The sequence below is a fragment of the Pelobates fuscus genome, chromosome 6, assembly GCF_036172605.1.
Source record: "Pelobates fuscus isolate aPelFus1 chromosome 6, aPelFus1.pri, whole genome shotgun sequence".
Classification (NCBI taxonomy): Eukaryota; Metazoa; Chordata; class Amphibia; order Anura; family Pelobatidae; genus Pelobates; species Pelobates fuscus.
Genome location: NC_086322.1, coordinates 105577091 through 105594814, shown reverse-complemented (window position 1 = coordinate 105594814; position 17724 = coordinate 105577091). Strand labels below are relative to the sequence as shown.

Sequence of the window (17724 nt, the reverse complement as noted above, 5' to 3'; positions counted from 1 at the left end):
CACCAAAACAACATACAAACACACCCCTACATTCACTCACACATACTCCATACAAAAATATCCTTGCATTCAAACACACAAATACTGCTCAGTGTTAAATACAACCCTGCAAGGATGGGCAAATGGTAGATCCCCAGCTGATAAAGCATGGTTGGGGATCTACCTTTTGGCCACCCTTGAGATAAGATAGGCCCAGAAAATTGATTGCACTAGGGCCATCTCTAAGTTAGTCCCACCACTGATGCAGAGCAATATTAAATAGGTTCCTGGAATGAGGCACCTGTGACAGGAAGGTCTTCAAACCATAGGAGTTGGCTTGGACTCCCAATATATAATCACATATGAAACCAAATGGGCTGCGCTAAACACTAGATTTTAAATATACACCTCTTTTGTTAACTTGCAATATTTCAGAGTTGCTTGTGTATAATTTCTAAATATTTTCTTTAACTGCAATATCTAACAGAGTTATTCAATAAACTTTAGCTTAAAGGGACACTATAGGCACCCAAAAACGTAATGCTTACATTAAACAGTTAAGGCCATCTCTACTAGCTGTTTAACAGACTGCCACTAGAGGTTCTTCTTGGAGTTTCACAAAGTTTAACTCTGTGATATGACACTGGATGTCCTCACGCTTTGCAGGAGGATGTCCAGCATGTTAAAATCCCCTATAGGAAAGCATTTCATCAATGCTCACCTAAGGGGAGGGACTAATTTGCATGCAGTGCATTAGGTTCCCCCAGATTGCCGACGTTGGAGGAGCACAACCCAGTGCCGAGGGTTTTAATAGGTCTTTTAACCCTTTACTTGGCAGGGTGGCAGAATTTCATTTTAGTGCATAGGGACACTATAGCATTAGGAATACACTTTTGTATTCCTAACACTATAGTGTTCCTTTAATGAAGCAGTTTTGGTGTATAGATCATGTCCCTGCAGTCTCTTTAGTATATAGCCCCGATCACTTTCCAATTCTCCTTTAGTGGGTTGCTGTGACTGCCATTTTCTAGATTCTATTGGTATTAATGATTCAAACCCAAATTCATTATATTAACTAAAATGCCTAATTTGTGGTTCGAACCAAATCATTAATTGAATTAATTCGGTCAGAAACAAAAAACTAAAATTATTGACCAAACTAAAACCAAACCAAACAAAACGTATTTCCGTATTCATCTCTAATACTTAGTCACTTTTTGGCTTAAAAAAAATAAGCATGAGTTAAGTGATCATCCATTGGGTATGACTTACACAGCTGCTGAGACATGCTATCACAATTACTTGAAATTATAGGCCAATTTTAGAGGAGTGTGCTTTAACCTGCGTAACAACCCTGAGTATACAAGACAACTGAGACTATCACACTGACCATGCATCAAAGTTATTTTTGTCTTTTATCTCCCATGATTCGCCTGTAATAGGTTATTTTATAGATAGATTGTCCGTATGATTTTAAAGAAATTGACTTACCTGCACTCCAGTAAAGTCTAGCATTCGTGAAGCTGATTTTTGAGATCTATGTATCTACGTCTCCCATGGTAACTGAGCTTGAACTTCACAGGAAATTAAATTAGCTATAATGATCCTAGACCAGTGATGGCGAACCTTTTTGAGCCCGAGTGCCCAAACCGCAATACATGCCAACTTTTTTTCCCTCAAAGTGCCAACATGGCAATTAAACCTGAATACTGAGGTTTACGTTTAGAAAAAACTACTCGTACAGTTAACAACTTTTGTTTTAAAAGAAGAACACAACAGAGAGTTAAATTATAAAAAATTAAAATAATGATATAAATTAAGCTTATATTAGTATCTCCAACAAATGCAATACATACACACAGACTGCTGAACACATTCACACACCAACTGCTTAATACAAACACACACACCAAGACACAGACAGACTGCTAAATACACACACAGTCCGCTAAATACACGCACACTGCTGAGTACGCAGTCTGCTGAATACACGCACGTAGTCTGCTGAATACACACACACACACACTGCTGAATACATAAAGACTGCTGAACACACACACATATACTGCATTGAGGGGTGCAGTGTATGTGTCTGTGTGTAATGTTGTGTGGGGGGTGGGGTGCTGTGTGTGGGGGGTTGGGGTGCTTTGTGTGGGGGGTTGGGGTGCTTTGTGTGGGGGGGTGGGGTGCTGTGTGTGGGGGGTTGGGGTGCTTTGTGTGGGGGGGTGGGGTGCTTTGTGTGGGGGGGTGGGGTGCTTTGTGTGGGGGGTGGGGTGCTTTGTGTGGGGGGGTGGGGTGCTTTGTGTGTGTGGGGGGGGTAGGGTGCTGTGTGTGGGGGGGGTAGGGTGCTGTGTGGGGGGGGGGGTAGGGTGCTGTGTGGGGGGGGTAGGGTGCTGTGTGTGGGGGGGGTAGGGTGCTGTGTGTGGGGGGGGTAGGGTGCTGTGTGTGGGGGGGGTAGGGTGCTGTGTGTGGGGGGGTAGGGTGCTGTGTGTGGGGGGGGTAGGGTGCTGTGTGTGGGGGGGGTAGGGTGCTGTGTGTGGGGGGGGTAGGGTGCTGTGTGTGGGGGGGGTAGGGTGCTGTGTGTGGGGGGGGTAGGGTGCTGTGTGTGGGGGGGGTAGGGTGCTGTGTGGGGGGGGGTAGGGTGCTGTGTGTGTGGGGGGGGGGTAGGGTGCTGTGTGTGTGGGGGGGGGGTAGGGTGCTGTGTGTGTGTGTGTGTGGGGGGGGTAGGGTGCTGTGCTGTGTGGGGGGGGGTAGGGTGCTGTGTGTGTGTGGGGGGGTAGGGGTGCTGTGTGTGTGGGGGGGTAGGGGTGCTGTGTGTGTGGGGGGGTAGGGGTGCTGTGTGTGTGGGGGGGTAGGGGTGCTGTGTGTGGGGGGGTAGGGGTGCTGTGTGTGGGGGGGTAGGGGTGCTGTGAGTGTGGGGGGTGCTGTGAGTGTGTGGGGGGTGCTGTGAGTGTGTGGGGGGTGCTGTGAGTGTGTGGGGGGGTGCTGTGAGTGTGTGGGGGGGTGCTGTGAGTGTGTGGGGGGGTGCTGTGAGTGTGTGGGGGGGTGCTGTGAGTGTGTGGGGGGTGCTGTGAGTGTGTGGGGGGGTGCTGTGAGTGTGTGGGGGGGTGCTGTGAGTGTGTGGGGGGTGCTGTGAGTGTGTGGGGGGTGCTGTGAGTGTGTGGGGGGGTGCTGTGAGTGTGTGGGGGGGTGCTGTGAGTGTGTGGGGGGGTGCTGTGAGTGTGTGGGGGGGTGCTGTGAGTGTGTGGGGGGGGGGTTGTGAGTGTGTGGGGGGGTTGTGAGTGTGGGGGGGGTTGTGAGTGTGGGGGGTGCTGTGAGTGTGGGGGGTGCTGTGAGTGTGGGGGGGGGTGCTGTGAGTGTGGGGGGGTGCTGTGAGTGTGGGGGGGGGGTGCTGTGAGTGTGGGGGGGGGGTGCTGTGAGTGTGGGGGGGGTGCTGTGAGTGTGGGGGGGTGATGTGAGTGTGGGGGGGTGATGTGAGTGTGTGGGGGGGTGCTGTGAGTGTGGGGGGGTGCTGTGAGTGTGGGGGGGGGGTGCTGTGAGTGTGGGGGGGGGGGTGCTGTGAGTGTGGGGGGGGTGATGTGAGTGGGGGGGGGGTGATGTGAGTGGGGGGGGGGTGATGTGAGTGTGGGGGGGTGATGTGAGTGTGGGGGGGTGATGTGAGTGTGTGGGGGGGTGCTGTGAGTGTGGGGGGGGTGCTGTGAGTGTGGGGGGGGTGCTGTGAGTGTGGGGGGGGGTGCTGTGAGTGTGGGGGGGGGTGCTGTGAGTGTGGGGGGGGTGCTGTGAGTGTGGGGGGGGGTGCTGTGAGTGTGGGGGGGGGGGGTGCTGTGAGTGTGGGGGGGGGGTGCTGTGAGTGTGGGGGGGGGGGTGCTGTGAGTGTGGGGGGGGTGCTGTGAGTGTGGGGGGTGCTGTGAGTGTGGCGGGGGGTGCTGTGAGTGTGGGGGGGGGGTGCTGTGAGTGTGGGGGGGGTGCTGTGAGTGTGGGGGGGGGTGCTGTGAGTGTGGGGGGGGGTGCTGTGAGTGGGGGGGTGCTGTGAGTGGGGGGGTGCTGTGAGTGGGGGGGGGTGCTGTGAGTGGGGGGGGGTGCTGTGAGTGGGGGGGGGTGCTGTGAGTGGGGGGGTGCTGTGAGTGGGGGGGGTGCTGTGAGTGGGGGGGTGCTGTGAGTGGGGGGGGGGTGCTGTGAGTGGGGGGGGGGTGCTGTGAGTGTGGGGGTGCTGTGAGTGTGGGGGGGTGCTGTGAGTGTGGGGGGGTGCTGTGAGTGTGGGGGGGTGCTGTGTGTGGGGGGGTAGGAGTGCTGTGTGTGGGGGGGTAGGAGTGCTGTGTGTGGGGGGGTAGGAGTGCTGTGTGTGGGGGGGTAGGGGTGCTGTGTGTGGGGGGGTAGGGGTGCTGTGTGTGGGGGGGGTAGGGGTGCTGTGTGTGGGGGGGGTAGGGGTGCTGTGTGTGGGGGGGGTAGGGGTGCTGTGTGTGGGGGGGGTAGGGGTGCTGTGTGTGTGGGGGGGTAGGGGTGCTGTGTGTGTGTGGGGGGTAGGGGTGCTGTGTGTGGGGGGGGGTAGGGGTGCTGTGTGTAGGGCTGCTGTGGGTAGGGGTGCTGGGGGTAGGGGTGCTGGGGGTAGGGGGATAGGGGTGCTGTGGGTGCAGGGGTAGGGGTGCTGGGGGTAGGTGTGCTGGGGGTAGGTGTGCTGGGGGTAGGGGTGCTGGGGGTAGGGGTGCTGGGGTTAAGGGAGGGTTACGGGTGCTGGGGTTAAGGGGGGTAGGGGAGTAGGGGTGCTGTGGGTAGTGGGGGTAGGGGTGCTGGGGGTAGGAGGAGTAGGGGTGCTGGGGGTAGGAGGAGTAGGGGTGCTGGGGGTAGGGGTGCTGGGGGTAGGGGTGCTGTGGGTAGGGGTGCTGTGGGTAAGGGGGGTAGGGGTGCTATGGGTAAGGGGGGTAGGTGTCCTGGGGGTAGGGGTGCTGTGGGTAGTGGGAGTAGGGGTGCTGTGGGTAGTGGGAGTAGGGGTGCTGGGGGTAGGGGTTCTGGGAGTAGGGGTGCTGGGGGTGCTGGGGGTAGTGGGAGTAGGGGTGCTGTGGGTAGGGGTGCTGTGGGTAGGGGTGCTGGGGGTAGGGGTGCTGGGGGTAGGGGTGCTGGGGGTAGGGGTGCTGTGGGTAAGGGTGCTGGGGGTAAGGGGGGTAAGGGTGCTGGGGGTAAGGGGGTAGGGGTGCTGTGGGTAAGGGGGTAGGTGTCCTGGGGGTAGGGGTGCTGTGGGTAGTGGGAGTAGGGGTGCTGGGGGTAGGGGGAGTAGGGGTGCTGGGAGTAGGGGTGCTGGGGGTAGTGGGAGTAGGGGTGCTGGGGGTAGTGGGGGTAGTGGGAGTAGGGGTGCTGGGAGTAGAAGGAGTAGGGGTGCTGGGGGTAGTGGGAGTAGGGGTGCTGAGAGTAGGGGGAGTAGAAGGAGTAGGGGTGCTGGGGGTAGTGGGAGTAGAAGGAGTAGGGGTGCTGGGGGTAGTGGGAGTAGGGGGGTAGGTTATTAAATCAGTATCCCCCCCCCCCCCTTCCCTTCCCGTTACCTTTGGTGAAGGGGAGGGGGGAACACAGTCATCCCTGGTGGTCCGGTGGTGGTATGCAGGACAGGACAGGTCCTGCAGCTCTCCTGTCCTCCCGCGCGATGCTGTGTGGAGCGTTGCCATGGTAACGTGCGGCAACGCTCCACACAGCTCGCGGGAGGACGGGAGAGCTGCTTCCTCGATCCCTCCCCCCTGCTTCCGGTCCTGCCGACACGGAAGCAGAGTAGGCGCCTGCCGTTTTGGGCAGGCAGGCAGGCGCCTACTCTGCAGTGATGGCAAAGCTATGGCCGCGTGCCCACAGAGAGGGCCCGGCGTGCCACCTGTGGCACGCGTGCCATAGGTTCGCCATCACTGTCCTAGACTGTGCTCACGCTGAAACATTCTTAATAGAAGACTACAATATAAAATTGTTAAATAGCATAGTGTGTATTTAAGATTAATGTGCGTGTCAATGTATCTACGGTTCTTTCTTATTGACTGTTATATTCTTCTCAAAGTACTTTATTCCCTTCATTATTTTGCTAGAAAACTGATTAAAATAATGCTTTGTGGAAAACAATAAAATATTAGAAATTCCCATTGGAGATGTGATCTTACCTTAAATGTAGATCACACTGTGCTTATTAAGCTGACAGAAAACGTATCAGATAGGAATGCAAAAACAGTGTCCTTGTAGGGTTATATAAAGAACATACAATGTATTTTAAGAAAGTGCTTTTATTTTTAAATGTTAGCAAATTTCCCTAAATCAAATTAGTAAATGTGTGTGTCTTTTTACAGAAATGTAACTTCCATATCAATAAAGTCATAATGATTTGGAGACAAACTGCCTGACCAGAATCTTAAATATTGAAATTATGCTATTTTGTTTATATACTAATATTAATCACTTTATTGTGACCGGTATACGTAAAAATAAAAAACATTCAGTTTTTGTTTTGTACATCAAAAAAGTGTCTCAAGAACAGTATTGTGCTTCACTTCACAATATGAAATAAGCAAGTTTACAAACGATATTAAGTAAATATATTTAGTACATCAGAGCTATATTTCTGCACATACTAAGTAGGCAGAACTGTTATGTGTTAGAATATGTAAATCCACTGTATCGACAGATTTTAGCCATAACCCATTTAAGAACTTGTGAAATTTGGCTAGGTTTAAGAGAGACATCAAGCTGTCAATCTACATTTCTGGTAAACAAGGTGGGCAAGTGTGGTGTGTAGTGTCCATTGAAGTAGAAGACTTTCCATTAAGTGTTTCTAGTGTGTATCAGTCTGTATATTAAAAGGAATGGCATCCTATTTTTTAATAGGTTTATCTGTCTACTTTATCTATTTTTAGTATTCACCAATGCTTGTCAAGAATGTTAATAGATAGACATATGCATTTCCATGTGTTCTAAATATATAAGTCTATATCTCATTTTCTATTCTTTGTCCTGGATGCTAGGTACTTCACGAAGAAACAACCATTCCGGGAACTGATTTGAAATTGTCCTATTTAAGTTCCAGGGCAGCGGGATATAAATCTGTTCTTAAAATTACAATGACCCACTCTGCAATACCCTTCAATCTAATGAAGGTTCATCTCATGGTAGCAGTAGTTGGAAGACTTTTCCAAAAATGGTTCCCAGCATCGCCTAATCTTTCATACACATTCATTTGGGATAAGACAGACGCATATAATCAGAAGGTCTATGGGTTGTCTGAAGCCGTCGGTATGTATTCCCATTTTACTTCTATAGTAATATTCATTTTAAGGACTCTGTCAGACGATACTTGATTTATTGCTACCTAAAAGGAAAAACCTTGCCTTTACTCCAGCGTATATATTAATCTTCTTTTAAATAGAAGTTTAAATCTTTCCTTGACATTTAATTTGATGTTATAGAATTCTATGCCGCAGAGCCTCATTCAGGCTGGCTTTAAACTTACTCTTACTTATGTGTTCAACTGGATTACATAGTCTTGCCATAAAAATGGTGCTAATGGCTTTGTTGAGTTGATTGGGTATAGAATATCTCTAAAAATAGTTTTTATCGCAAATTAATGGATTGTAATAGAGAAGGATACTGAAGGACATATCCCTGTGAAATTAGGACACAGACAACCATAAAACACAGAAGGATATTTTTTTTTTATTATTTTTTATTTTCTTTAAATTTGGGATTTATTGAAACAGGGAGCATCCTATTTTTTAAGCTGCAGGGAAATTGGAGCCTCTTAACTAAATAATTACACAATGCTTTTTGACCTTTAGCAACTTCATTAGAAGTCTTGTTAAAAAAAGGTATTTGAAGCTTCATATAACCATGCTAAATAAATGTAAGGTTATTCCCTCCTTTTGGTGATCATATCCACGTAGATGTCTGTTGTTGTATTTGGATAGACTTTATAAAATGTTTTGAACACATTAGCAGTTTAAAGATTTTAACTTTCTTATATATTTATTATTAATAATGCAGGTGACACGTGCTAATAATAATCCCTAATCCACTTCTCAAGAAGACCTCTGTTACAGAGCAATGTAATATTTAGATTCACATAAAAATAAACAACTACACAGTTAGTAGGCAAGCTAGTAAATATAATGGGGTGGGCAAAGTGAAAAAAAAAATAATAATCTTGAAATATTGGATATTTGTCAATATAAATAATAATAATCATTACAGCACTTCTGTGTCATCTACAAAAGTAACTTTGCATTGATCACCAGAGAATGATCAAGTCAATCATTCCTATTTCCAAGCTTAATAAAGGGACAACCATGGAGATGGGTAATTGCAACATTCATATTTCAGATTGATTCCAAGTGAACCTAGAGTGAAGTTAAATGTATCTTAATCTGTTGTACCATTTAAAAAAAATAAACATGAACACATCAGACTGTTATCTGTGCTCTGTTATGCTAGTACAGTAAAGTTATTTTTGTAGTCGAGACTGCAGCTTTTATTAAAGTTGTAAAGGGAGAGAAGCCTACTATAAAAATTGTAATAAAGAACCAGATTACAATACAAAGCAAGCATTTCACAAGTATATATATGTGCTGCCATTGGGAAGTACACAGCTTATCCCAGATGATAGAGGTGTGATGCACTGAAGATCTTATGTCCGGAAGCAATGGTGATCATCAAGGCAAAAAAAAAAAACAGCAGGAGTTAGACGTGGCAAAGCTGGCTCAGCTCGTGAGTTGCTGCCACTGGGGAAAATATGTAAAAACACTGTTGGATAGCTGGAATTCATCAAGCAATGTATTGAACAATCCAAGGTGTTTCTGTTGTACATCATGTTTGGGATTTTTGCTTCTACTTGTATTTTAATGGCTGCTTCAAATTAAGAACATTTTTAACAGTGAAAAGACTTGAGCCTGGAGTCCACTGGTTAATTACATTCCTGCTCAAAGAAAATTAAATCGTATTGTTTCATCTGAGGCCTAGCTTGTGGCTAACACCTACTATTTTTACTCACATCTCAAACGTTACAGAGAACTGAACTGACACTTAAACACGTAATCATGTAATTTCTCTGCCTTTAGAGAGTATTTAGTACATTATCTTCTTCAAAAAGAAGAGAGGGGTATCTCGAAGCTGAAAAGGGTGCCATTTTTCAGTAATTCCTTAGATGCTTCCACAGTCAGGAAATTAATCAAAACGTTGGCTTTCTCCCTAATGACAAAATCACAAGTTTATCTTGTTAAATTGGAATAGATTATTTGTGAAAATAATTTCAAATATATCAAACTTACTTACCAACTACAATACATCCAATATATTAGTTTTAGGATTGGGGAATTTGTATATTTTGCCCACCAGTAAGAAGTAAGGCACCACTTTTTTTGTGGTAACTGCAAGAGGATATTTTACCCCTGGGAGAGTATTATGGAACGAGCTTCGGTTAGATTTCTAAATGTCCGGGTATAAGCCGATTGATACATTCCAGATATCTCCATATGGATTGTGCCACTTCTAAAACATTCCTCAAAATGTATCTTGATTAATACATGCAACGATCCAAAGATAGTGGATTTTTTATATATATATTAAGTACTTTCAAAACATGAAAGGATTATGTTAGTTTCATTCGATCAGCAATTAGCATGATAACTGGTAAATGAATAACTGCAGACAAAACATACCGTTTAAGTTGAAATCCGGTAAAACGTGTTAAAGAAGGTATAATTTGATTTTCACAGAATATAACTATTTGGTACTTTGTTGTTAGTTGTCAGTAATAGTCCAACATAACAATTTAAACAATGCCAAAAAGCCCTAGTTCCGAGAATTAGAAGATTCAGCCAATCATGTAATGTTTGTAGCTTGATGAGCGGATTAAAAAAAACATTCTTAAAGACTGCACTAAATAGTATGGGTGCCAATAAAAAACAACCACCACAAAGTTGACAAAAAAAACCTACAAAGCATTCATTGTGGTTTCTGCCGCTCGGTAATTGTTTCGTTATATTTTCTAAAGAGGATCCCAGTGTATTAAATGATATGTTATTAAATCCTGTAAATGTGTGTATGTATAGCACAGCTGGTAATTATGCAATTGAAGGATTTAATGGTAACAGTTAAACGTGAATAATATAAGTATAGGCACATTGTAAATTGTATTCTGTTTGTGGATTTTATTTCTTTCTAAGGAGGTCTTTTTTGTGTTGCAGTGTCTGTTGGGTATGAATATGAATCGTGTCTGGATCTAACCCTTTGGGAAAAAAGGACTGCAGTTTTACAAGGTTACGAGCTGGATGCCTCCAACATGGGTGGTTGGACATTAGATAAGCATCATGTTTTGGATGTCCAGAATGGTAAATCACTAAATCATTCAACAAAGTACATCTCTATCCCTAATATGACTTTGATGTTTCCTCCTTTCTTTCTCCTGGTTCGTAATTTATAAATTCTTGTGCGTGAGTGAAAAGTCAATATCGCAAAAACATCAACATTTCATTATATTTTTCTATCGGTTTATCCTCCATTATTCATAAGTGTAACAGGGCTCTTTTTTGTAATGGCTTATCAAATTTTATAATTCATGGCAGTTCAGTTGGCCTAGTATGCGGGGCTAAATCTGGGCATTCAAAGATAGTCATCAACATACCGTATTTATCGGCGTATAACACGCCCCGGCGTATAACACGCACCTCATTTCCAGAAGGAAATTCCAGGAAATTTCCACCTCTCCCATAGTATTCCCCCCCCTCATCCCATAGTGTTCCCCCCCCCTTTCCATAGTAATCTCCCCCCCTCCCATAGTATTCTCTCCCCCTTCCCATAGTATTCTCTCCCCCCTCCCATAGTATTCCCCCCCCATAATATTCTCTCCCCCCTCCCATAGTATTCTCCCCCCCCATAGTATTCTCCACCCCCCATAGTGTGTCCCCCCCCCTCCCATAGTGTCCCCTAGTGCACTTTCCCTCTGTCCCATATTTACTTACCTGTCTTGAAGCGTGGGCCGGCTTCACAGCGCGCACCGCGGAACTGGAACTTAAATTTCAGGTTCCGGTTTCCGGCGGGACTGAAAGGAAGTGTGCACACAATAGTGTGCACACTTCCTTTCAGTCCCGCCGGAAACCGGAACCTAAAATTTAAGTTCCAGTACCGGCGGGACTGAAAGGAAGTGTGCACACAATAGTGTGCACACTTCCTTTCAGTCCCCCTGGAAACCGGAACCTGAAATTTAAGTTCCAGTTCCGCGGTGCGCGCTGTGAAGCCGGCCCACGCTTCAAGACAGGTAAGTAAATGTAGGATATCGGCGTATAACACGCACCCATGATTTTCTCCCTATTTTCAGGGAGAAAAAGTGCGTGTTATACGCCGATAAATACGGTATGTAGTGTGTAAAATATGCAGTTGATTAATTTATTTTATTTACTCGTTTAAGTTTTAAGAGAGCACTCTCCAGAGCTTTTTATAATTTGTGCTAAGAGAACCCTGGTGATTATACAATTGGGGGATATATATTTAGACACACTGATGCAAAAGGGGAAGAGAACACTGCCCATTTATTTTCTTTTCAGAAAAGTGAACTATTAATCCCTCTAGTTTGTAAGCTCACTGGCCTTGTTGTATAGTATCTTGGAGGAGAATGAAGCCTGTGGGATTAATAGTTCACTTTTCTAGAAATGACCTATTCCTCACACTTTACTGCTAGAGCCACCCATCCTTCAGTTAAAGCAGACGAATGAGATGCTACTGCTAGATATCCAGAATAGGTTATTCAAACCCATTATCTACTAAATTTGTAATTTCATATTTCTTAAATATTTGTGGCACATATTACATTGTCACCCTAAGACCATAAAGGTGTTAAAAAAATGTTTTCTTTAATCTATTCATTCGTATGTCATTCTACATTGTGAGTGAGTGTTTATTTTATAGTAAGGCATTAAAATGAGCCCTAAGCAGTATACTCCATCTAACAGTATGCCCATCATGGTACTGTGCAGCACTCTACTGTATGAACTTCCATCAAAATATTCTTGTTTCTGTCCTGTTTTTATATAGGAAGTGGCAATCTATTAGATTAGGCATCCATTGAAAAGGGCATTGTATATTCATTAACATACGGTTAATAAACCTTCTGGCTCTTATGTAACCTGCTTTATATTGCTCATCTTTTAAGCATATTGTGTACATTTGTCTTTTCAGTAGCTAAGCCAGGAATTTTCTTCTGTTGCACACATGCACAGGATATAATAATAGTATTCAGTAATATAGTTAAATGCTTCATGCTGCGTATTAAAAGCTGTAATTAGCATTGACTCACTGGAAAAACAACCGCAGCATTTTTAAAGGGAATTTATCATCAAATCAAAATAAGTGTCCTCAAGTACACATGTTCTTACAATGCACAAATTTTAATACAATGTTGGATCTCCAGTGTTATGTAAACAAGCAACTATGGCTAAATTGTTAAGGGTCGTGCTCCTGCTAGTCTACTAAAATGCATATAGTTCTTTAACCCCTTAAGGACACATGACATGTGTGACATGTCATGGCTCCCTTTTATTCCAGAAGTTTGGTCCTTAAGGGGTTAAATGGAGTCTGCCATACACAAGTTTGTGAATGACAAGGTCCATTTCAAATATGTTATCATCTTTCATTCTACCTAGTTTTCTAATAAATGTAAATATCAGGAAAGCATACGTTAAATATCATTGAATACAAATATGAGACAATGCTGTAGGCTGCACACCGATTGAGATACATCGACAATGCATACTTTATCCCACAATGCCTAGCGCTTATTCACAGCAATCTTCGTTATTGCAGATTGCATAGATATCAAACTGACATATGAAAGTGCAATGTGTATTTAGCTAACACTCTGCGTAGATTAATTGCTATGGTCTATAACAGGGGTAGGCAACCTTCGGCACTCCAAATGTCGTGGACTACATCCCCCATAATGCTCTTGCACCCATAATGCTGACAAAGCATCATGGGAGGTCTAGTCCAAAACATCTGGAGTGCCAGAGGTTGCCTATGCCTGGTCTATAATGTGCCATCATGCTCACTTGCATGACAGATGTGCAATAATAAAATATTGCTAACTCTTGCTAAATACATATCATGTATCCAGGCTTTGATATTTAATAGAAAGAAATAATGCGTTTTGAAATCCCACAAAATTTGACCTTGCAAGGTCTCCATCTCTTAAATCCTAATCTAACCTAGACTTGATAAATCCTAACAGTCAAAATGTTGGCAAGGCTAATTCTGATGATGTAATAAACAGGCACAAAAGGTTGTTGTTGTTGTTGTTGTTGTGAGATTAATCATTTTTTTGGGGCTAGATAACGGTCCCTTAACATTACATCTATTCTGATGAAGACCACTCCAGTGGTTACAGGTGATTTTCATGATCACTGATGACAAGGGATCTGCGTATATGATTGGTGCTTAGACGCCTAAATTTAATAGAGATACAGTTTACATTTCTCTAGCATAGTTTGGGTATAAGCATAAAAAATATTACCTCTTTTAAAGGAAATTAAAATGCATACTGGAGGCATAATCTAAATCGGTATGAAGTCACAATGTAAACCAATATTTCAGCTTTTAATTCCATTGGAACAGAGATGTCTGCAAGGAGTGACTTTTCAAATCAATTCTTGTCTAATTGAATGAACAAATTGGTTAGTTGCAGTGACTAGATGGATGAGCCAGTGAACTGCGTGTGTGTGTCAAAGTGCAGCCGCTGACAGGTGTTTGCACATGCACCCTAATACACAGTCATAAATATTCTAATTCTCATATTTCCATTCCTCGATAATAGAGTAGAGGCTTGAAGGACCTATTTCTCAAACTAATGACAGGATAAATCATATGCAATAGTGCGGATAGCTGCCTTGGAAGAGCCCCATATGAAAATTATAGAACTTCGCATTCTCAGGAAATATTATGCCTTATGATTGTTGCAAATGATGTAATCATACCAGAAAACACAGGGGATTTTTGGTACTGTTGATCGATTCCTAATCAGGCCAGCATTGTAACAGAATATCGTGGATGAGGCATTACACACAATTTACATATCTCTGGTTTATTTTCACGTGCCATGATTTGAGTTTGTGAGTTTAGCCTGCTGGATTCATCTGTATTCTGAATTGTTAGTCTTACAACAAAGAAACTGTTTTATTTTATTTCATTTTTTTTTCCTTTGCTATTATTTCCTCCTTGATTCACAAGCTTTGAAGAACATTGTTCTCAAGTTTTCTTTTGTATAGTTTTGCGAGGCTGATCGTTTTAACAGTATCCATGTGAAAAAAAAAAAATCCCCAACCATTAGCCTCTAGTACAGCCTTTGTAACAGCGTATCCTAAATCAATAAAACATGTTTAGGAACAAAGTAAAAACTGACATGTGGTTTACATGGATTATAGCAAATAGAGATTTATTGTGACACAGCCACATAGAAAATAATAGCTGACCATTTATACCCACGACTGAAGATGTAGGCATTGATCTGTACAAAGTCGAGGACACTAACAATAGATAACCAGTGCTACGTTTTAGCATTTTTTTAAAGTAAGAAAACTTTAGCACGAGGCATATGCTTTGTTTCTTAATATCCATAAGGGCCATTAGAATATTTTGCAGGCTCAGCGGTTCATATGTAAAATAAGTGTGATTCTTCATTTCTATAAGCTAAATATAGATTTAAAACCCATGCATTACTTGCCTTACTTTTCAATTGGCTTAATTTCAGAACATTTGGCTTTTCTTATCATATCATTGTGTATAACCCCCTTAATGAGGGGTGCCCAAAAGGTAGACCCCAGATGTTGTAGAACTACAACTCCCATGATGCAATTGGAATGCCTTTAGAATGGCAAAGCATCATTGACGCTGTAGTTTTATGGCATCTGGGATCTACCTTTTGGGCACTCTTTCCCTAAATATACTATCTATCTATCTATCTATCTATCTATCTATATGTGTGTGTGTGTGTGTGTGTATATATATATATATATATATATATATATATATATATGTGTGTGTGTGTGTGTGTGTGTATTTGCTGCCAAGGGAGTTCAAAACTTTGAGTGCCACAGTTAACATTGTCCAACGTTAAGAGTCGATAACACAAAACCATGTGGAACTTGTATTCAGTCTCATTTTGAACAGAATTCTACTGAATCACTTCTTTTGTACTGCAAGCAAAACAATCTACAAACAATAACTTAAAAGTATTGAATTCCTTTAAATCATAGATAGTGTTTCCTGAAAGCTGTGGGCAAATCGTTTAGCGTTTTCTCAGTGAGACTGTCAGTGGTCCAAACAGACAAGCAAACTGTTGTTTACAATTGAAGTATTTAGTTACTTTCACAACTGAGACGCAAACCATACACAGAAAACAACATGAGGCGCAAAATTGTATTTCTCGGTCTGCTTATCCAACTAGTGTTTACTTGAAGAGCAAAAATATAAGAGGTGGTTGTGATTTTCAGCCTAGATTATTTCTCAGTGCATATTGCACTTGTTACTGAGAAACACAGAGTGCAATACAGATGACACAAATAGGTATGTCAATGTCCTACTGGACATATCTGATTGTATCTCTCACGATAGTGATCATCATTCAAGTTTATTGTTTGGAATATTTTTCAAGGTTTATAACAATTTTAAATATCATGATGCTACCCCGCACTGTTATAGTTTTTAGGGTAGGCAACAATTAGCACTCCAGAACTTCTACACTGCATCTCCCTGAATACTCTTATAGCTATATTGCCAACAAAGCATCAAGGAAGATGTGGTTTAGAATTTTTGGAGTGCCGTACATATCCTAATCCTAATATTGTAAGACACAGTATCAGGACGACAGATATTTGAAATGTGGTATGGAAGAACTACTGTATTTTCTCCAGGTGAGACAAGATAAAAGTTGGGAAAACATTGGTAAACATTGCAATTGCAGAGGAGTAATATAAACATTGTTTAAAGGGACACTATAGTCACAAGAACAACTACAGCTTAATGTAGTTGTTCTGGGGAGTATAGTCAGTCCCTGCAGGCTTTTTGTTGTAAACAATGCCTTTTTAGAGAGTGTTTACATTGCTGCCTAGGGACCACTAGAGGTGCTTCCTGTGTCAGTAATGCAAAGAAGCATGGAGATGCTGAACTTTCCCCGTAGAGATGCATTAATACAATGCATCTTTATGAGGAGATGCTGATTGGCCAGCATGGTGCTTGGCTCGCACTTCCCACCCCACCTCCTTAGCTGAGAACATCAGATTTGATAATCTCAAGCAATGATAGTAAATCATTGGATTGGCTGAGATAGTAAATGCTGATGATCTCAACCAAGGAGGTAGATCATGGGATGGGGCCAGCACCAGCAGACTAGCGAAGGCACTGGAATAAAGGTGAGTTTCAACCCTTTTCAAGTGGGTCAGGATGGGGCCAGTAACCTAAATAGTTTTTTTTATTTTAAATATAGGGTTATTAATACTGGTCCTATAGTGTGCCTGTCTCCTTAGCCATGCATCTCATTCCAGAAAAATGTCCTTGTCAAAAATATGCACATAGTCTCAGCCCCAACAGCACTGGGTTAGCTGCTTTTAATTCACACCTAACTGTAGACAGTCAGAAACAATACAAACAGGTAGTGCTACGCTTGTCATATGCCTCCCTGGGAATTATATATTATTATATAACTCCCTGAGAATCCTCTACTAATGCCGTTTGTTTTGTTGTTTATATAATTCAGTGGCTGAGCTGTGTGCATACCTTTGATAAGGAAGTATTTTTCTGGAGTAAGGGAGTATGGCTTAAGAGGCAGGCTTATTGTGCCATATTCTGGAACATTTATTTACTTCATGCATAAAATATAAAGATTTGAGCCTCCAAAAAAAAAATACAGCATAGGAATGTTGTCGAGAACAGGGAAGCGTGCATAGGTGCAGCTCCTCCATGAAGAGATTGGGAGATACAGAGAGAGGGGAGAGTGTGGTAAGGAGGTCAGACAGCAGGGCCTGACATATGTAGTGTGTGTATGTACGGTATATATATATATACACACAATATTATGATTCTTACACTATGCTGCACAACGATAACCCCTTTGCATCAATTCATTATTTTGCAATCATTATTGTCCTTGCAAGCACATCAGTGTTGGGGATGCTCCTTGTATTTTGTTTTGTAGTGATTGTGCTCTGTATTACACCTGCAGCATTAGAAAGAATGGAAAACTAGGACAAAGCACACTTTTATTAAAAAGGGAAACGTGTAATTAAGGCACATGTATTTTTTGAATAATTTTAATAAATGCTAGGCAGAGGTTATGCAGTGTACCACAATGTTATCTATTCTACTTATGATACATGTGATTGTATATTTTAATATTCCTTGATAGCAGTCCATAATTAAAAAGTTACTCCAACCAAAAAACAGTGTTTTCATAGAAGGCAGAGAGGAGGGGGCGATGCTGCCATTGACTGTGTAGCACCAGTATGTGCTTTGTTCAGGGCTGTCTAATGAAATTGCCGGTGGTTGAGTTACACCTAAGGCACAAACCTTAGGCAGAACTAAAAACCATAGGGCACCAGTGTGAAAATTGCCCTGAGGTCCCCCATATTTCTTCCTCCCTCCTCCAGCCCCTCCATGTGTCACATTCACGCCCCCCAGCTCCTCCATGTGTTTCATTCACCCCACAGGGTGAGTGTGGCATGCTTGGGGGGGGGGGGATGAATATGACAGAAT

At 43.3% G+C, this 17724-nt stretch overlaps 1 protein-coding gene across 7 annotated transcripts in view; it reads left to right on the top strand.

Moving 5' to 3' along the window:
- Positions 1-17724, top strand: part of TENM3 (teneurin transmembrane protein 3) — an 836163-nt gene that overhangs the window by 749156 nt on the left and 69283 nt on the right. For all 7 annotated transcript variants that reach the window (XM_063458145.1, XM_063458151.1, XM_063458150.1 and 4 more), the window contains 2 exons: positions 6963-7230; positions 10176-10319. In XM_063458145.1, coding sequence (XP_063314215.1) covers positions 6963-7230; positions 10176-10319 — 412 coding nt within the window. The remainder of the gene's footprint in view (positions 1-6962; positions 7231-10175; positions 10320-17724) is intronic.